This window comes from Trichoplusia ni, unplaced genomic scaffold (genome assembly GCF_003590095.1).
Source record: "Trichoplusia ni isolate ovarian cell line Hi5 unplaced genomic scaffold, tn1 tig00001922, whole genome shotgun sequence".
NCBI lineage: Eukaryota > Metazoa > Arthropoda > Insecta > Lepidoptera > Noctuidae > Trichoplusia > Trichoplusia ni.
In genome coordinates this window covers 32,691-55,334 of record NW_020800166.1, presented here as the reverse complement: position 1 = coordinate 55,334, position 22,644 = coordinate 32,691, and the positions used below count along the sequence as shown (strand labels likewise).

Sequence of the window (22,644 nt, the reverse complement as noted above, 5' to 3'; positions counted from 1 at the left end):
GTCATGCAAAAGTATTTAAAACTATATTTTAAAAGTACCAAAAAAATCTAAATCCATTATATTATGATCCATAATTTATATAAAAATCTGACAGTCATGCTAGTCCTAATACATTCTCAAAATTAAATACGAACTCTTTACGTTTTGACAGATTTAAAATGTACGGCAATGACCGTTAATTAAAAAGTTCAAAGACTTAAATTAAACAATTTTGCTAATTAACATCAGAAAATTAGAACGAAAAAAATTGACTGTATTCTTAGAATATAAATTCAGCTCGTATTTCTGCATTCTAGACCAGATAAGTAAGTGTTACATTACACAAACGTCAAATGTGAAATTCTAAACTGTGTCGGCCATACTGTTGTTTTTTTTTTTAATTTGATTAGGTAGCCAAAGATGCAAAGGTCACTTTGCAATGAAGGTGCGTTCGCAACGTTTTAATTGGCCACGCAGCTAAAAATATAACACGCTATTTTATTACATAATTTGCGATCAAAGTTAAAACAAAATTGTCAACATGACATTGTGAAATGCTAATTCACTGATCATTGATTTATTCCTAACACTTTAATTTAAATACGTGTCTACCTTGTTACAGGTTAAAAATGGAGCTCAAATCACCGAAAGCTAAGAAAAAGTCGAGCATAGCAAAACTTATTTCGTGGGGCAGAATGTTCAAAACGCCTTTGCTTATTCTTTTTTTATTAGGCACAACAAACTGTGAGCGCGAAAGTGAAGTTACCGAACTAGATTCTAATTTCAAAATGCAAAGTTTCGACAGCGGCCATCTTAGGCACAAGCATCGAAATGACACTGAGAAAAACAAAATAAGTGAAATTAAATATTTACGGCGGCATTTGAATAGAGATATTGTTAATTTCGTGATGACTGACGTTCTCGTTGATGGCGAAGTGGAAAACAGAGTGCATTACAATGGCGTCACAGCGAAAGAGACTTACGTCGGCGCGGACGGGTAAGTTGTTTATGCTTACTTTAATTAGAAAAACGATAAGAAAATGTCAATGGTTTACTGCGTCTGAAAGCGTTAGATAATTACAATAATATTTATTAATGTGGTAAATATATTGTTGGACATTGTTGTTGTAATATATGATAAATATAAACACGCAATCGTAGACCTTGAGATTTGATATGTCATGGTGAAAATTGTAAGAAAATATAGATTTTGTGCATAGATAAAAAGATAGAAGATAGTGGATGGACTTTAAACTTGATATATTTAGATATATAAACCTTTGAACCACTTTAAAAATCATACATAATCGTAAAAATATGAGTTATCGTCATTGCAAAATTATTTTTCGATAAAAAAATTAAAACTGTCAATTGCAAAGATAAGATGGCGGACAATGAGACAGTGTCATGAGTGGGTTTAAAGACAACTGTTGTATGAGACAAACTGTATGAGATCATACAAATTGTATGTTATTGTGGTATGTGATCCCGACTCCTGAGTTATGACCCTGAAATATTAACCGTATCGAGTGCAATATTTATTTGGATCATAGTAATATCTAAAATGAATAGTGGAAATAAATAAAAGATGACTTAGATGTCAATAATAATTTTGGTTATAGAATTTAAGACGCAAAATGATTTCGAACGGGCAATTTCATACATTAAAAAAAAATGCATTAAGAGTTAATCATTCTTCTTTTTAACTTATTTTTGCATAACAACAAAAGAGTGGTGGTCACCATTCCAAAACCCACAGTGCGCGACGTGTCACGGGCTCGACCCCGCGTAGGACAAGGATTCTTGTGATCCACGAAGGTGTTTGCTGGCCCTGAGTCTGGATAACTTTGTGCATGACTCAAATGTTGTTTTCCTCCGCGACGCAGGGATTAAATTCCTTTACTTTTCCCTTATTTCCTTACTAATTCATATTTATTTAACACATCTATTTAACTACAATTATACAAAAATTAAAAAAAAATGGTTTATTGACAGATTTTCTTTAAACAGAAGCACAGTTTTAAGTTTTTATTTTATACTTATTAGTTATTACGTAACTTCAAGGTTAGGTATTATCTCAAGGACAAAAGATGCAATAAATTATTATTGAATTTACATCTCCATTGATAAACTAATTAACTACTTTCTTATCTATCTTCTCGTTCCGCGTCAACTTTCACCCATAAATATACACAATATACATATGTATATAAAATAATATAATTATTATGTGAAACTAGTGATAACCTGCGGGTTTCCTCGCGTGGATATCGTGTAACAATGTTCTCTAGGCGTAGTCGGGTAAATAGCCTATCTTTTAATCCACAGTGTCAGATATCTCCAGACAAAATGACCCATTTGTTGGAAAATTTATTATTCTTAAAACTATTTTGCACAATTTTCAATACTGAAAAACCGACTAGCACTTGATCAATTTTAAAATAATAATTATACAATTAATTAAAACATTTTTCTCGTCGCTCACACATTTTTCGCTACAACACAAATGTCACAATAACATACAGATCTGACTAAAATAGATCACCGATACGCTTACAATCAAACGCGCATATCCCGAAACGGTATCTTGTAAATTAAGCCTTATCAGCAAACTATAAAGTCTTATTTCAATAAAACATTCTTACTATATCCGTGTGATTGGTTGTAGAAATTTTAGCATGATCGTAAACGATAAGTATTTGAAATATTTCCTTGTTTTGCACGATACTCAGTTAGTTTGTGCTAGTCATTTCTAAAAGTAAGTGTTTTGGTCAAAGTCTATTACTAAATCTAGCCGAAAATAGGATTTTATGGAACGCCTAGCTATTTGACCTTCAACACTCTTAGGTTACTGGGCAATACAATGTTTCGTGGGAATGCGTAGCTAGGAATGTGTTTTCAAGATCCGTTTACGTTGCTTTAATAAGAGTAGAAGTTTCTAGAAATGTATGGTAAGATTTGTGTATTAGTGGGATCATTGCAATCATTCATCATTGCAACTCCTGAATTCCAAAAACACCTTAAGCTTAGTGTGTCCAAAGGAAACGAAAATACATATATTATACATTTCTGTCTATCCCGAGAACTTTACATTTTTGTCTATCCACCCAACTACAAGATCCCTGCACAACCGAACCTCTAACGTTTTCTTCCAATTTCTATTTAATTCAATGCAAGCTTACCCTTGTTTCAAATCAAACAAATAAATATTAACAACAGCTCTCAATAAATATTTTATAATGCAGTAGTGTTACTAAGACAACAGTCAAATTGGACGAGTGCCCGAAAAATTGCTGTCGGCATAATTTGTAGCTAACGCTCAATGATGTAATGTGTTCATGCAACGCAAAGTTCTGCATATATTTTCATATACATATACATATTGTATGTATAATTTATGCTGGATGCGAGCAGAAGATAGATCTCAATGGCGAACGATTGGGGAGGCCTATGTCCAGTGGACGAATATGGGCTGATCATGATGATGATGTATAATTCTAAACGAATATTATTTATGAGTTTATAATGTTTTAAGGGGTAATCTCAGGATCTACTGAACCGATCTTGGAAATACTTTTGCAAATCATTCTGTAAGATTATTTGGGAGTGTGCATACCACGCATATGACTAAAAATGTGCTAAGGCTTCCTTTAACAAACAATGAAGAAAAAAACATTGTTCGGAAACCTGTATTCCAAATATTGGAATCTGAAATTGCCCGCAGTGAGCTTGCGTGGTGATCAATACTCGAATCTTCCTGTATGGCAAGAGGTTGTTCTCAACCGTGGGACGCCTATAAGCTGAGATTATTATTAAGAAGTAGTGAGTTTTTGGAATAATAAAATATTTTCAAAAGACATACAAGGAATTATACAAAAACTTACCATCAATTACTGAGAATTTCAAACTGCCCACATCGTTAACCTCCCGTTAATTTAAACTGACGTTTTCTTTGCTATTATTTCTGCGATAATTTTAACTGTTGTGAACTTTGGTCGCAACGTTCAGGCAATTTATTTGCGTTTAGATTGGAATGCCGCACTGTAGTTATCTTAACTATGGGATTGTAAGATGGAATTATTTTAAACTTCGGCGATGTAGGTAAGCTTTGAGCAAAATATAGGAACATGGTTTGCACATGGACCATTTGAGTCAGCAAAAGTCTAAGAAGTCATTTGAAAATTTCTCATCCAAAAAAATTCATTATAAACCATTTTCGGCCTATGGGTGTCATAATTCTTTTTTCGAGTCCATGGTCGATGTAATACTTAAAGAACTTTGTATTTTCTTCTTCTTGATCGACTTTTTCGACTTCCTCACTGAGGAATTCAATCTTTATGTCGCTGGGGATTCACAGACATTCAAGGCACACGCACAAAGACACCCAGACTCAGGAGAAGCATTCGTGGATCACACAAATGATTGTCCCACGCGAGGCTACGTCATGTCGCACGCAGAAGCTTTGGCGTGATGACCTCAACCATTCGGGTGTTGCAGTCAACAATGGTTTACTCACGCTTATTTATCGGGATCGCCCGACTAGTTTCGGACCCAACCAGAGTCCTTAATCATGAGCTTTCATTCAATAATAAAGATTGTTGCCTCTCTGTTCATACTTGCTTATATAGCTAGTAAGACCTTCATTTGTCTAATTTGTGGCGCAAGCGCAGGTCTCTTGCGGTTTGTGGTCGCTGCACATTATCCCATTACATTAGCTGTGATATAGCATTGTATCAGAGGTGTATGTTAAACAATATTTGAATCAATGTGTATAGAAGAGTGATGTATGGGAAATGATTTTTTCAGACATACAGGTCTCGTTTTGGTGAGATACAGCCTGGTAACAGATGGACGGACAGATAGACAGACAGTGCAGTCTTGGTAATACAGCATGAAACTCTAAAAAACACAATTTTCAATAATTATATAATAGTCTCAAACTAAGCAGAGCTTGTATTATGAGTACTAGACAACTGATAAACAAACATATATTTCTAAATACATACATAATATAGATAAAATACACCGAAACACAGAACAAGTGATCGTGCTCATCACAAAAACATTTGTCCTGAACGGGATTCGAACCCACGACCTCCGGTATAGCAGTCGGGGTCTCTAACCACTAGACCATGAGACTACGACAAAACACAGTTAAGACAAACACTTAATTTCTAATAGTTAAATAAGTTTAATATTTAACGATAGAAACGAAATGAATTCCTTACCTGTACACCTATGTGCTATAATTAGACGGACTCGGTCAGTGCCAGATAGATATACGGAACTCGTCCGTTGGCAGCTGCGGCTCAATCATGTAAACAATTGATTAGGGTTCCTTAAGATTCATGGCGACTAGAGATAAGTATATTATAGTGTTGTTTTTCAATGAATTTTTTTATTGAATTTGTAAAGTAGGTATATATAGGAGAATGAGTGTTTTAATGCACAAGTTGAGGAGCATTGTTGATTATTTTTTAGGATAGTCATTTGATCGATACAGCTAAATATTCATATGAGTGTTGAAGGTTTGAATCAAAGGGTTAAACGTAACTAGCTCCGATCTCTGTCCGTCTGTCAAAGGGCTGTTTGACATAAACTATTGTAGCTAGGCAGCTGAAATATTCGCGGATGACGTACTGTTGCGTCTGTTGCCGATGTTATAAGCTTCATCATCATCATCATCATCGGCCCATATTCGTCCACTGGACATAGGCCTTCCCAATATCACGCCATCGAGATCTATCTTCGGCTGCTCGCATCCAGCTTCCGCCAAGCTTGACCGGTTCTTATTAAAAAAAATAGTTTTAAACTCAAAGCATTCTACTTCAAATATTGTTTCTATTCAATTTTTCGGTCACTGAGTTTTTATGTTGATAATGCCAAAATCTTGGCACTACTTGGCAGCTATCGAAAATTAGTTTTAATGATAATAACTACAGTAATTTGTTGTAAACAGCGATCCATCTTTTTTTTTTGTTGCTAAGGCAGGTATTGATTGTCAATCTACAGTTAAACACTTTAACTTGGTGTGTCCCAACTTCCCACGACTCAAGAGACATGATTGACTATCTTAGAATCCGAAACGGGATTAATCAGAAAAAGAAGGAAACTAAGAAGAAAACAATTCCTTCGCCTCCCTCTACTGCACACACTTTGAAAGAATAATGATTCTTCCAAATAAATAAATATTATAATAGGGGCGCACAAAATAATATACTTATTTCGCGTTTAAAAATAGGTTTAAAAAAATCTCTGGCAGTTCAAACTAACCTATATTTCTAGATTTCACAAAATGTCAAAAAAAAAACTACATTTTTAAAATCCCTACTTCATGGTTCCGCTTACCAACTGAAAATTTGAATGTCATTTAAAATAGACTAACGACATCACGCCACTATGTCTTGGCACGCATAGACAACTATTTTTAAAACTAAACTTAGGTCTGTATCTTTAGTCTATGCCGAGTAAAAATAACGCTAATAGCTGAGCAAGCGAATTTGATTGTCATTTATTTGTCTAATTTGATTTTAAAGATGACTCTATATTACTATAGGGTATTTGACTAAATCTAATAATATAAATCTGTTTCGTATCTACGTCAATCAGATTTCCAAAATATTATTGAGTAGGTAAGTATTGTTCATTTTAACATATCATTAAAAAGTTAGGTGTCCAATTTTTTTTTTAATTTGTCTGACCGACTAAGCAGTTTTTTTTTGGCCAATACACTATAATTGTGTGTACTAGTGACCATACCATATAATATGATAATACTGATCACACAATATAATAACCATGTATTATATACCAATTGCTTGCGTTGGAATCGAACCTGGATCTCGTACAAAAAAAACATAGTTTTTTGCTTTTGGTAAGTGTTACTAACCGAATAACAGTGATAACATCCCGTAAAGTATACGAGTACATTGTTTGTATGTTATCTCCTTACGCACAAACGGCTAGTTCGATTTCGATGAAATTTTGCATGGAGATAGCTGACACTTCGTATTGTCAAATAAGCTGCATTCACCCAACTTTGTTAAGGAGGTGTAATATTATTGCAGCTATAACAGAAAGAATCTGGCTCTTACTGTGGGAAGTCCATCCAAAGGTTGGCTGTAAAAGATCGATCTTAGCGTTGAAACATTGTGCACCTTGTACCTAACAATTTTTCTTTGTTGAATCCTTTAATTATGTGATATGTAGCAGAGAAAATTCCATCTCCCTATCCAGGCAAGCAAAGCCGCGATTAACAGCTAGTATTATTATAACTTGTAAACAATTATTTATGTTAACAAAGATAATCTTTTATTATGACAATAAACGTAAATTAAGACTCTCATCTTTGATCTAGAAATAAATAACAATAACATTGTAATTATAATATCACAGTTTAACAACCACGTGCAGTTGCAACGTTAAAACGTAGTTACAACTTAAATAGTTAACTGCGCCCAGTTACCGTACAGCAGTCGTTTTATAATTTTGAATGTTTAAATATAAATAAGTATGTTTTCGGCTTTATAAACGTTCTAATAAGGATGATGAATGGGTATAAAAAGAAAAAATCTCATTAGTCCCTCAGTTAGATCATTGAAAAGTATGAGACACGTATTTTTTCCTTTTTCAGAAAAACTAGAATTGACAAAGATTAACTGCTTTAAAGTTTAGGAGAGGGGGTGACGTAACGATAGAGTAAAATTTATACTCCATCGTGACGTCACGCGTAAGTTTCATTCACTGTAATTTGGTAAATTCATGTTTGCGGGACAATTTTAAAAATACGTATCCATTATTATACAAAAAACTACAAGACGGATACTGCAAAAAAAAAAATGTCATCATCCCTATTATGTGTTTCTTTATTGTACTAATATTAAAACGCAAAGTTTTGTATGTTTGTGCCTTGTTCAGGCAAAACCCACTGAGTGATCTAGACGAACCTTGGGACACTGATAGTTTATAACCACGATTAACACATAGCATATAATATTTTTTTCTTTATTTTATCTTATGTTTATTATATTATGATATGTTTTATGTTTATTTTCGACGACCTCCGTGGTCGAGTGGCGTACGCACCGGTTTCAAGGTGTCGCTAACTCTGAGCTCCCGGGTTCGATCCCCGGTCGGGTCATTGAAAAAATCATATTTCTACATTGTCTCGGGTCTGGGTGTTTGTGGTACCTTCGTTGTATCTGAATTCCATAACACAAGTGCTTTAGCAACTTACTTTAGGTTCAGAACAATGTATGTGATGTTGTCCGAATTTATTATTTATTTATGTTCCCGAGGAATCATTTTCAATATGTAGCGCGAGGGCCCGCGAGCAACAGCTAGAATTTTATAGAAATAATATTTGTTCTCCTTAATCATTATAATTACTTAGAAAATTGGAAAAGCACATGTTTTCCAGTAAAACCACAGATCCGGCAGATTCGCGTGTGACGTCATAAGTCATACGAGTCTCGAAACGTAAATAAAACTATTTCGTATGAAACTCTTTGCTTCTTAGAAGTATTAGATGGCTGAAAAAGTAATTGTTTTTTTTCATGCTACGTATAGTAAACTAGCTGTTGCCCGCGACTTCGTCCCCGTGGGTAGAAGATATAACTTATGATTTATACCTCTCCTGTTTTATTCACATTTTCAATTGTATTTTCGCTCCTATGAGTCGCAGCGTGATGGCTTATAGCCTAATAAAGCCTTCCTTGATGAATGGTCTATTCAACACGAAAATATTTTTTCAATTTGGACCAGTAGTTTCCGAGATTAGCGCGTTTAAACAAACAAACAAACTCTTCAGCTTTATATATTAGTAGTATAGAAGTATAGATATAGATAATATTAGCCTGTACATTCAGGGCGCCGATTCTGCTATTTATAATGGCCGATGAATGAATGGCAATTGGATTAAATTTAAAACTATTCGTTTTCACTTAAGCATTTTGCCAAGACAATAACTGAAAATTCATTGTTATGACTTTGAGTGTACCGTCCGAAATTCCAATTATTGTGTGAGAAAAAATGCTTAAGAGAATACGGAAAGTGTCAGTTTAAACAAATTTTCATTAATTTATCGGCCATTGTAAATACTTTGCAGACTTGTGGCCCTGGGCTTGGACCAACAACAATATAGTAGAGAATGATTTTACATCATTCCCCTGCCCTTATCCCAATTATTTTATTGGTAGTCGGTGCTATTGCTGCCATACCTTTCTATCTGACGTCATCTCACAAGAAACACTCTTAACAGCCATATCGTCTTTTACCAAATCCATCCATCGTTTCTTTGGTCGTCCTCCCCTATATAAATCTAGACAGCGCCATCTAGTTTTAAGCTAAGTAAACTTGTATTATGAGTAGAGACAACTAGAGTCATCATTGTAACGATTAAAAGTGCCTACTTGAAATAAAAACTTTTGATTTTGAGTACTAGACAATTTGCAAACTCCAGTGTGTTTCATGATTGAGTACTGATCAGAATTTAACGTATATTTAAAGAATAAGGATGATGACTGGTTATAAAAAGAAAAAATCTGATTAGTCCTTCAGTTAGATCATTGAAAAGTATGGGACACGTATTTTTTCCTTTTTCAGAAAAACTAGAAATGACAAAGATTAACTGCTTTAAAGTTCAGGAGAGGGGGCTTGACGTAACGATATGGTACAATTTATACTCAATCGTGACGTCACGCGTAAGTTTCATTCACTGTAATTCGGTCAATTTATGTTTGCGGGACAAATAAAAAAATACGTATCCATTGCTCTGCAAAAAAAAATTGTCGTCATCCCTATTGCCTCGTTGGTTATCGGAAATCTCGAATTCGAATCCTAAATGAATACCTACATAGATTTTGAATTTTCCATTAAGGTACTGAGTAGAGTTCAATATTAGGAAATGTGGCCTCTTATTGGAAATACAACAAACTGTTTTACTGTAAAATATTGTATTGAAGAAATAAAACGTAAGTATATTTCGTTTTCAATACAGGTCATAAAGTTAATATGTATGTATTGCGTAAGGCCGCGTTTTATTTGTATTTTAATGAGTCTTTACATTGTATGAAAGACTGCGCTGATGTATTTCACTAATTTTAAAAGAAAATCTTACTATGTAGGTTGGTTTCGTATACAAGTGCCTCTTTCATCGCTCTTTTTCCCAACTATGTTGGGGTCAGCTTCCAGTCTAGCCGGATTCAGCTAAGTACCAGTGTTTTACAAGGAGCGACTGCCTATCTGACCTCCTCAACCCAGTTATTTGGGCAACACGATATCCCTTAGTTAGACTGGTTGTCAGACTTTCTCAGCTTCTGACTACCTGTAACCAGCTATCTTCATACCAAAATTTATTGAAATTGACTCACGCGTTTGGGAGTGAAGAGGTAACAAACAAACACGCATACATGCAAACACTGTTACATACTTATTTCCGCATTTTTATTGATCAAGTGATACAACAATGTAATTTAAAAAAGAAGTTACTCTGGTGCTTCTTTTATTTAAAAATAGCTGTTTAGGTCACTAAAAAGCGAAAACGATCCCACAGAAAAATAAAATTGGGATGAAAGCGCTTTATGTTAATCCTGGTTATAAACTATCAGTGTACCAAGTTTTGTCTAAATCGATTCAGTGATTTTTGTGCGAAAGAGGAACAAATATCAAACTTTCGGGTTTATAGTTATTGGCGGTGGTTCTGAGACATATTCTGTTAAAATTGGTCCCGCCATTTCAAGATCATAAGCCCCTTTCTAAGGGGGGTATTATAAGTTCAACTGCTCTGTGTGTCTGTCTGTGGCCTCCAACTCCTAAACGGGTGAACATTTTTTCTTGCTTTAGCCGTGATAATTGGCACGCAAGTAAAATGGCTAGCTAAAGTAAGTGCAATGAAACACAATTCGGATACCATTAAAAATAATTGAAAGAATAAACATGTCTTTCTATCTAGCCTATTATAAATAAGCATATTTATCGCATCACTTGATATATGGATCTCTAAAGCATTCACAAATGTTGGATTTATTGTTTTTTGTGAGAGCTTTACTGGCGATCGAAATATTTGGCTCAAAGCCTAGTTTGTGAATTGAATTATGATATTATTTTCATACTATTGGTTACATTAAACTTTGGACCAGTTCTATAAGTCGCTGTGTGCTCTTTTGAGTGTCTTTATCATATTTTGCTGACCTGTTGGTTAGTAGACGCCCAGAGTGCTATACACGAGGACGTGTGTAGCAAATGTTTGTGTGATGAGCTAATAGTTTGTTTACTAATTTAAGGCACTGCTGACAAACGGTCTAGAAAGCCACCGTGAGGAAACCTAGATTAGAAATATAGAAATCTAAAATCCCCCGCAGGAAGTTAGCGTGGTGATCAATGCTCAAAACCTTCATTTTGAACATAGCCACGACCGCTCAGCTGTCAATTGCAAATTATAAAAATTAAAAAAAAACAAGTTTCCTCACAGTAAAAACTAAAAAAAGTACATGTTACTTAAAAAAGTTAAATTGGTTCTTGCCTGCGTTGGGATCTAACCTGCGCCTCGAGTATCCAAATCCATTCATTAAACCGCAAGGCCAGGACGACATTAGCAATTCATGTTACCAAAATACTAGGGCCCCGATTCTGCTATTCACAATGGCCGATGAATCAATGAAATTTGGCTCAAAATTACAATTTTCGTATTCTCTTTGAAAGCATTTTTCTACACAATAATTGGAAATTCAGTACGGGACGGTACACTCAAGGTCAATACAATTAAGTTCCAATTATTGTATTGGCAAAATGCTTAAGAGAATAGGAATAATTTCAAATTTAATTCAATTGCCATTCATTCATCGGCCGTTGTAAAATAGCAGAATCGGGGCCCAGGACGACATTAGCAATTAACGTTACCAAAATACTAGTAAAATCTTCGTAAACGACAGTTAAAGGTGATATTTGTATCATCTAAAACATCGCTCTGACGTGCCTTCTTGTTTAGCTATTGTCTTAAGTTTCAATAGAGTCAGTCTCGCGAATCATACTTCACCGGTTTTTAACTACGATAGTTTTGTGTGGATATTCCAGTAAGTAGGTTCAATTTTTTGAATATTTTTCCATTAGGTAATATGAATATGATGAGTCAGTTTGGCTTTAGTGTTATTAATATAGTGTAGTGCCTAGAACTGAAGAGTTTGTTTGGTTGAACACACTAATTATACCTTACTTATGTGTTAATAACCACACGAATAAAGTCGTACGCAACACCTAGTTGTAATTATCAAGGATCGTAAAAGGCGTTAGAAATGGGGACGAGCAGCTTTTTAAAAACAGGACTTAAAATATCTCATTCTTGCACGTTAAAGACTCTAGGGTTATGTTAAATTTACGGATTAAATTGGAGGGCTTTTAACGTTTTTTAAGATAAGTCGGTACTCAAATTTAACTTAAACCTGAATTGATATAAATCCAAAAAATACCAAAAAAAAATATCTAAAGCCATGTCCATAATAGTCTAGCATGACAATAGGCCTGCACAAGGCGGTCACCTGCACAGGCTGCTGACTGCTCACAACTCTTTGCCAGTTAACAGGTAGGGAGGGGACAATAATCTGGCTGTTAGGTTCCGTAGCAAATAGAAAAACCTTTTTTCTTACACTTCCTACATGGGTTTGGTGAAACCGATGCTAAAATGGTGATGATCTGCGCAAGATGGCTGGCAGGAGCTGGATGCGAGCAGCCGAAGACAGATCTCAATGGCGTGTGATTGGGGAGGCCTATGTCCAGTGGACGAATATGGGCTGATGATGATGATGATGCCAAAATTGTTTGACCAAAACTTGTAAAAGCCTTAACAGATTTTGATGTACCTATGAGATATTAGAAGGATTATCATCACCGCGAGTGATACACGCAAAAAAACTTTTTTTTTATTTATCAAAAATTGATGACACTGTTTTCTATTTTATTCGAGATTAGAATTATTTACTGGTTATAAGGATTTATTTTACACAAAATAGTGACGAAAATAACAAAAAAGTATTCCAGACAAAAGCTTACTAAACTCTACGATAACTACCGTTAACAAAACAGCAAAATACTGAAAAAAAAACCTTGAAAAAATAATCTTCAAGGCCCTTTAAAATATTAATCACAATTTTTGATAGCTGACAGTTGATTCCAACACCTGCCATCTCTAATCTATGCCCATTGTCTCTGGTCGACGAGCTGTCATTGAGATGCTCGCGTTTAGTTGCGCGCATAATAATTTATTATCTGTTAAGGGCGGGAAAACGACGCAAGATGGCGGCTGTTTTTCGGGGTTGTATTGAAAATATTGATTATGCGAAAAATGCTGGTTAGGTGTTTATGTAAAGTAAATTTATGGTAGTAAAGGAATTTCTTGGGTTTATGAAATATTTGTTTTCTTAAAAATGTCTTCTTATTAAGAATATAGGAGCAATCTTTTTTTAGCTTTATTCGATAGATGCACAAGTATATATACCTATCTGTCAACATGTTAAACGAATACGGCTTAAGATCTCAACCGCTTGTGATACAATTAGAAAAGGACAGTCTCAATATTTTATAATAAAGTACTTACCTACGTGTGTACGTTTGATACCTAAAGGATGCAACGATTTACGCACACGTATTTAAGGGGATAGCCCGACTAGTTTCGGACCCAACCGGAGTCCTTAATCATGACAAGATAGATACGCGTGAATAAACCTTTGCATTATTTAATTAAGTTTCTCTTTTCATTCACGGGTTAACTTCATGCGAAGAGACCCGGTCCTTTTTAAAGGCGTGAACGGGGACACAGGTCCAACGTGCAGATGCCTTCTTGAGAACTTTAATCTACAAAGTGATGGGGCATCTACTAAAGATCATTCACCTCTGCTCTATGGGAGAACAGACATGAAGAATCCAAAGTAGATGCAGAACTATTGCAAGTATGTGTGTAAAATCAATTAGACTATTATAATATATATGAGACATTGTTACGTGGACCAGTTCCTTAAATTATCCGGTAAACTATGGCACCTGCCTCTCTACACATGGTGATGTAAATAAATTGGCAGGCGGTGACAAATTAAGTTTATTATTAGCCACTATGATCGACATTAACGGAAGCAGAACCCATACATAAGCTGTTCTAAAAAAATCGGAAACTAACGTTACATATACAGAAAAAAACCAGCAGTTAAAATGAAAAAAACAAAGCTTAATAGCCTTTTAACTCGACAAAAATCCAAAAAAATACGTAATCTTGATGCCTTCTTCCCAAAACTAGTAAAACTCACACAACATTAATTAAAACGCATCCGATACGAGAACAAATAAACAAAAACGTTAATTACTTTATAGAAATCTCTCGAAAACAAATGGCTATCACTTTTAAATCATACGGTATCTATTTTAATCGGAACCATCGGGTTTAAGGAGCGTTTCCGTGCGTGCGACCGAACAAGCGGATTTAAACAGTGGAAAAAGGAAACTGGTTTGGCTCAATTTAATTTAGATTGTTTTGAATAATGTGCGAGTATTCTAAGACAGTTTTGATAAAAATCGGTCAAGCCGTAAAAAGTTGTGAGATCTGAAAGATTTTACTCATCATCGGCCTAGCCTTTTCCCAACTATGTTGGGGTCGGCTACCAGTCCAACCGGCTTCAGCTGAGTACCAGTGTTTTACAAGAAGCGACTGCCTATCTGACCTCCTCAACCCAGTTACCTAGGCAACAAGACACCCCTTGGTTAGACTGACTACCTGTAACGACTGTCAAAGATGTAGGAATAACAGCCGGGACCCACAATTTAACGTGCCTTCCGAAACACGGAGGAATTCGCTACAAAGATGGTCACCCATCTACAGACCAACCGTGTCAAACATAGCTTAACCTGCGATCGAATCACGTATGCGGTTATAGCACAGCCACGAGCTCCTCTGAAAGATTTCACTATGTTTTTTAATTATATGCATGGTTAACCCAATTTTTCATACAAAGCTTTTTTAACATAGGTAAATTACAAAGGTCGTTAGGAATTTAAGGGTTATACGACGTTAAGTCTTATAAATATGGTAAATACACGCGATCTGTTAGACATCAAACGTTCGTTTTCCACAGAAACGCACCTTAACTCTAACAGTAAAAACTATTTCGACACCCGTTACGCTACAGGGCTTTATCAATGAAACCACAGATTAAAAACATTGTTATTAATTAAAAGTAAAAAAATAAAGCTTGTTTCCATTAGTCAGATACGTGTCAATGCGACGATGTTAGGCCGGTTACAAACTTACGATTGAAAAAGAAATGTAAACTTTTTGGTGTACCTTTTTAATTAGTATTTATTTTCTGTTATGGTCTGTAATTCTATCAATGTATATTGTAGGTATGTATGAGGATGCAATACCTGTACCATGACGCTATGATTAATAGGAGCAGAACAGTAATGTAATATTAAGCATTTATGAGATCCACGAATGCTTGTCCTGAATCTGGGTGTCTGTGTATATGTGACTAGCTGTTGCCCGCGACTTCGTCCACGTGGTTAGAATTTTCCCCGTTTTTCCACATTTTCCATTGTATCTTCGCTCCTATCAGTGGCAGCGTGATGTTATATAGCCTATAGCCTTCCTTGATAAATGGTCTCGTCAACAAAAAAAGAATTTTTCAATTCGAACCAGTAGTTCCCGAGATTAGCGCGTTCAAACAAACAAACTCTTCAGCTTTATATATTAGTATAGATATAGATTTGTGAGCCAGATGGGTCGATGACATAATAAAGGTCTCGGGTCGAGTCTGGATAAGGCTAGCACAGGACCGTAGAAATTGGCACGAGAAAGGGGAGGCCTATGCCCAGCAGTGTAATTTAATTCTAAAACATGGGAGTAAAAAATAAATATGATAAAAACAAATTGTGACGTCAGTTGAAATGGTGTCAGTAGTATTGTACCAATTGTCAATTGAAGTATGAAATCTATCGCAGCTAAAGTTAGTCCGAAGTTATTGTCAGTGGCCTATTGAGCCACTTCAAAGTTATAGATTCAATACCCAATACTAGTTGAGGCCCCGGTTTCACTCGCATTCACAAAATACCTCAGTATGAAGCAGTGGTTACTGAGATTTGTATGGTCAAATAAACTGACACTTAAAAACAATAGTTGTAACCCGCCTGCTAAAAAGCAAAAATCATCCCACGGGAACATAAAATCGGGATAAAAACTACTATCCGATGTGACAATCTTGGTTATACGTTAAAGAGCAAGCAGGGGAGCTCGTAGCTAAGCTATAACCGCATAAGTGAATCGATCACAGGTTAAGCTATGCTTGACGCGGTTGGTCCGTAGATGGGTGACCATCATTGTCATAACGAGTTCCTCCGTGTTTCGGAAGGCACGTTAAATTGTGGGTCCCGGCTGTTATTCCTACATCTTGGACAGTCGTAACAAGGTAGTCAGAAGCTGAAAAGTCTGACAACTAGTCTAACCAAGGAGTGTTGCTCATGTAACTGGGTTGAGGAGGTCAGATAGACAGTCGCTCCTTGTAAAACACTGGTACTTAGTTGAAATCGGTTCGACTGGTAGCCGACCCCAACATAGTTGGGAAAAGACTAGGCCGGTGATATAAAAGAGCAAGCAACAACCATCCACGGTTTTTCACCGTTGTAATTGATTAAAATAAATAAATCCATATTTACAAACTTTCGCGTTTATAATATTAGTAGGATAGAGTCATTAAAAATATTTCCTTATCGATGTGTAACCAGCCTAACACATCTTTTAATCCAATCGTACAGACCATAGAGTCATTACCAGAAGAATTTCAACTCCCACACTTGACAGTAGAAAGCAATTGCGAAAGCAATGATCGTGCATTATTCAGCCTATTCATAATTCGCGGTAACACCCACAGATAATACTGTATAATTTTTACTTCTATAAAATTTGACTCATATCTTAATAGTTTGTTTAGATAACGGGAGTATATTGTAGCCATATAACAATACGATAAAATATGGGCTACGATAGTATCTCACCGTGGTCTCTCTTAGCATTGGCAATTAGAACAAGACGTGTGAAAACACCGGATTTCAAAGCCCAGAACTGGGAAATATCCCAACTATATTGGGGTCGGCTTCCAGTCTAACCGGATTCAGCTGAGTATCAGCGTTTTACAAGGAGCGACTGCCTATCTGACCTCCTCAATGCAGTTATCTGGGCAACACGATACCTCTTAGTTAGACTGGTTGTCAGACTTTCAAGCTTCTGACTAATTGTAACGACTGTCAAAGATGTAGGAATAGCAGCCGGGAGCCACAATTTAACGTGCCACCGACGGGGGCATGTCAAGGTTTTTTTAAACATGCTAGTCGGTAAGATTGCTTAAGTTGTAAAAATGAAACATCACTCTACGGCATAATTCGATATCTGTTATGAGGTTTTATCAAAATAAGATGCAATAAAGTACAATTACAAATTGCAGTTTTTCTTAGTTTCAATGCTATAACCTAATAAGAAACTTCAATTTGGTTAAAAAGATTATTTGGCCCTCAGCAATTAATTTACCGATTGATTTACCAGCTCTACCCATGTTCAAAACCTTTCGTTAATCACAAATGATGTATGAAATGACATGTCTCCAATTGTGCCGCTGCCCATACAAGGGCTAATTAAAAAGTAAAACTGTCTCAGGAAACGTCACTTCTTATATTCCGAATTTGAAAAGATTGACAGGTTGTCGTGAGCTGCGGCCGGCCATGATGGACGATCGATGTTTGGAAGACGAAAATTAATGTGAATTATGGATTTAGCGTTTATCTTTGATATAATGTTATTGAAAACCTGTCTAATTAGGTATTTAATATGAGAACCAATTTCTATTCAGTATTAATAAGATAAAAATAATACATTTGAATGCACAAAATAAATTAAGACTATAATATTACACAAAAGTTAAATATATTTGTGTTTATGCCCAAACAGAATTTAAATATGCATCATTCTCGTATTTAATTCGGCATCTAAATTTAAATTAAATTATAGAAAATACCATATAAGTAAATAGAGATAATGATATTTTAATATAGCAGTTAAGTATTTAAATACGTTTTTTTTCATTTTTTAATTATGTTTTATTTTGCTTCGGTACTCGAATATAAGTTTTAAACACTTTTCTGTATTGAAATGAAACTAATTTTACGGATTTTTTCGCGGTTTAATTTAAGATTTTAGTTCCCGACGTTTCGAAACCTTTGCAGGTATCATGGTCACGGGCAGACGTCGGGAACTAAAATCTAAAATTAAACCGCGAAAAAATAAGTAAAAGTAGTTTCATTTCAATGTCTAACATTCGCGTAAACCTAAGAAACCACTTTTCTGTATAAAAAAAATAAGGAACACTTCCTCTTTTATTTTGGACCCTTTTTTTAATCTGTGCTCATTTGCTTCGGTCGTCGAATACAGGTTTTCATAATCCTGCTTTTGACTAAAGTTCCAACATCAGTCATCAGTCTTAATATTAAGAGCAAACTGCACGATGAACCGTGATTCACGATTCAAATAAGCCAACATCCCGGTGTTAATAAGGTAATAATTAAAAACCAACGTTAGCTGCTCCAGTAAACTGATACGGTCTTTACAATGCATTTTAAAATGAATAAATGCGGACAACATCACATACATTGTTCTGAACCCAAAGTAAGTTGCTTAAAGCACTTGTGTTATGGAATTCAGATACAACGAAGGTACCACAAACACCCAGACCCGAGACAATGTATAAATGTTAATTTTTACATTGACCCGACCGGGGATCGAACCCGGGACCTCAGAGCTAACGACGCCTTGAAACCGGTGCGTACGCCACTCGACCACGGAGGTCGTCATACACACACATCTATACTATGCTCTATATTTACTAATACTTATACTTACTTACTTACTAATATATAAACCTGAAGAGTTTGTTTGTTTGAACGCGCTAATCTCAGGAACTATTGGTTCAAATTGAAAAAATATTTTTGTGTTGAATAGACCATTCATCGAGGAAAGTTTTAGGCTACCATCACGCTGCGACTAATAGGAGCGAAGATACAATGGAAAATGTGGAAAAAAACAACTTCTGTTCAAAAATTCCTAACATATATATTCTAACCACGCTGACGAAGTCGCGGGCAATAGCTAGTACTAGATATATACACATTCTCTATTAGATAAGCCGAATTATTTTATTCGTTTTTCATTAAACGAAATAACTGTCATTTGATCCCACAAAAATGTCACCAATTGTCGGTATTTGTAAATTTTGGTTCTTAAAACAATAATATTATTGTCACTTCATACGATAAAATACAACAATTTCCTGATAAAAAAGAATACGCGCATCTCATAAAATGCCGGACAATTAAAGTCATACAAAAAAATCACACACTTTTCCACTAGAAGAACGTTTGAAAGTATGAGTAATTTGTATGGACATGCGCGCACGCAACGATTAAGGATGCCACTATATAGAGAAAAACAGAAGGTTTAATATGGCCGCCTGTATATGACATGATGACAGGAGAGACAGAGAAAGCATCATCATCCTAGCCTTTTCCGAACTATGTTGGGGTCGGCTTCCAGTCTAACCGGATTCAGCTAAGTACCAGTGTTGTACAAGGAGCGACTGCCTATCTGACCTCCTCAACCCTTTTACCTGGGCAACACGATACCTCTTAGTCAGACTGGCTGTCGGAGTTACCAGCTTCTGTCTACTCGTAACGACGGTCGAGAATTTTTGTTGTTTTACACGTGTTATTTTAAATTTTCATTCTTTTTAAGATCGAAGGTTATATGCATGCCAAATTTCATCCAAATTCGTTCAGCCGTTTTTGCGTGATTGAGTAACAAACATCCAAACATCCACACTTTCACATTTATAATATATTTTTTTCTCTAGCCCACTGTGTCCCACTGCTGGGCAAAGGCCTCCCCCAAATCCTTTCACGAGTCTCTATTCTGGGCCGCATGGAACCAGCCTGCGCGGTAAGCGTTAAGGTCGTTTCGCCACCGCTTCCTAGGTCGCCCACGACGACGCCGTCCATCCGTTGGCTCCCATAGTGTGGTGACTTTGGCCCAACGATCGCTTTCCATGCGGCTAACATGACCCGCCCAATTATAATATTAGTAAGGATTAAATGGTGTACATGTTTGCATTTACACAGTCTACCTTTCCAAACTTTCTCTGGCACTGGTACTTCTGCAATCTCCCTACATTATGAGCCACTAAGCGATCCAGCAGATCGTCGCGTGCGCTTTTCAATTATCACTCGCTCACGTGCCGACGTTTGAACTCTAAACTTTTAAGTAGCCCAATATACTTCACAACGATTTCTTAAGATTGTCAATTGTCACAATTTATGCCAGACTGGTTTTGTCGTCACTAAGGAGGTTATACTCGTATTATGGCTTGGTGTGTTGTAAATGTTGATCGATGTTTGCGAAGTCTGTACTGACTATTAACAGAGCAACGTGTAAAAAAAAATATATGGTCAAGCTTAGTTCTAATTTGGAGATATTAGTGTCTTTATTGGCTTGTACTGATAACTTTTAAAGAATCAACTTCATTAAAAAAGGGTTTTAGAATTGTGTCAGCAAAGTATTATTTTACATTTCTGTGGCTATTTTTGCCATGATGAGCTTTTGAAACAGCTGTTTAAGTAGGTCCACCTTTCGAAAATGACATCTCAGTTACTAAAAGAAAAACTTGGAGCGCTGTAGCGGAAAATAATTGAAATAAAAGAAAATTATGAATTCTTTTTTACCATGCGGCAGCATGGACATTACCTGTGCTTGGAAAACCAGTCAGCAGAGACAAACGAAAGATGGTAGACATAGTATTTTAGTGTAAATAAAATAAACAATGCTCTGAATTAGTATAAAATCGTTTCAAAACAGAGACCAAAACAAAGTTCTAAGCTTGCAAACATCGCCAACGAGATTAGAAGCTCTCCGCACGCCGCCATGTTGTGCTAACGTCAAACTTCCAAAATGGATTCCACTTTCCCGCGCTCCGCTGGGATTTTAATGTTGTCTCTGGTTTTGGCGATCTGTTTAATTGTTTTGAATTATTATGATACGTCTTTTAGTAGGCCGAGTTGGTTATGACAGCGATCGAGATAAAAAAAAACTTTTCTAATATTGGAAACTGGAATCCTACACCCGCAGTATTCAAGTATGGTGATAAATACTTCTTTTTTGGTAAAATTCTTTCAATGAATGATTGAAAGAATTTTACAATGAAATAGATAGACCATCTACTAAGGAAGGCTATAGGATATATACCATCGCACTATCATTAGTAGGAGCAGAGCAGTAATGAAGTACGTTACAAGAACGGGGAGGAGAAGCCACTATTTAATATATAAAACTAATAATGCGATAAAAACTTAAGTACTTATTTAGCATGGGGACCTGAGAAAATGTTGATGCCAATATAATTGTATCGCTACAGTAAGTAAATATCTTTATTATGAGCAAATAACAAGTTTCTATCTTTTTGATAAGAAAAAAAATGACAAGACGAAAACATAAAGCTCTGATTTAGCTTTCAAGTTTTAACCCAAACATATACAATGTACACTACATTGTACGATAAACGAAACTAGTAAGAAAATGCAATAGTATATTATTTTAAAATCGATCGTGAAAAAACTAAACAATTTTTACAACAAATTATAAACAAATTCCAATGACCTACTGAATCTAAAAATACGCGTACATTCATTGAAATAACAAAAAAAACTGACAAACGGTATTACGGGTAACCGCGCATTCCATTGCTTGTAACGGTGGTACTTTTCAATTGAACTTACTGAGTGACTGCGCAATGTATAAAGAACTGCGAAATGTCCGTTTACAATGACATCTGGTAGTACAAGTAACATTCGGATGACGGCAAAAAGTTTAGGAAAAAAAGTTTGAGAGAGCTTTGAACTTTTTGGTGGTAGCTAAAATGTTGCTGTGCGCATTGAATAGAGACAATTGATAAATAAATATGGTTATAGGGCTTTAATTCCGGTCTGTTGCCCGCGACTTCGTCCCCGTGGGTAGAAGATATAAGTTATGTACTTATACCGGCCCTGTTTTTTTCACATTTTCCATACTATCTGCGCTCCTATTAGTCGCAGCGTGATGGTTTATAGCCTAAAGCCTTCCTCGATGAATGGTCTATTCAACACAAAAATATTTTTTCAATTCGGACCAGTAGTTCCTGAGATTAGCGCGTTCAAACAAACAAACAAACTCTTCAGCTTTATATATTAGTATAGAGTATAGATATATACTAAAGTTTCTTGCCGTTTCTTCACAGTAGGGAATTAGGAATTACATTTTGGAACCATGCACCTTGGCAAAGGCCTCTCCCATTTCATTATTTTTAATTCAGTCGTTTTCAATATACAAACACAGATTAACTCCATTAGTTTATTTTTTAATACGCAGGTCTTTATCATTTATCTACCATTCACCGTTAATCTAAATAAGTACCTGTATAAGAAAGGATAACTGACTGACTGACATCAACCCAAAACCCAAACTACAGGCTTAGGTCTGTGAAAATTCCATGCAGGTCCCTTATAGACTAAGTGAGAACTAAGAAAGGGTTTTGGAAAGTCATCCCTTAAGGTGTTCAAAAC

The 22,644-nt window shown here is 35.7% G+C and overlaps 1 protein-coding gene across 2 annotated transcripts in view; it reads left to right on the top strand.

Annotated features, from left to right (window-relative positions):
* The window catches only part of LOC113507395, a gene marked incomplete at its 3' end in the record, with an annotated part of 60,378 nt that overhangs the window by 10,351 nt on the left and 27,383 nt on the right, over positions 1-22,644 (top strand). For both annotated transcript variants that reach the window (XM_026890255.1, XM_026890254.1), the window contains 1 exon segment: positions 602-976. In XM_026890255.1, the coding sequence (XP_026746056.1) occupies positions 609-976 (368 nt within the window).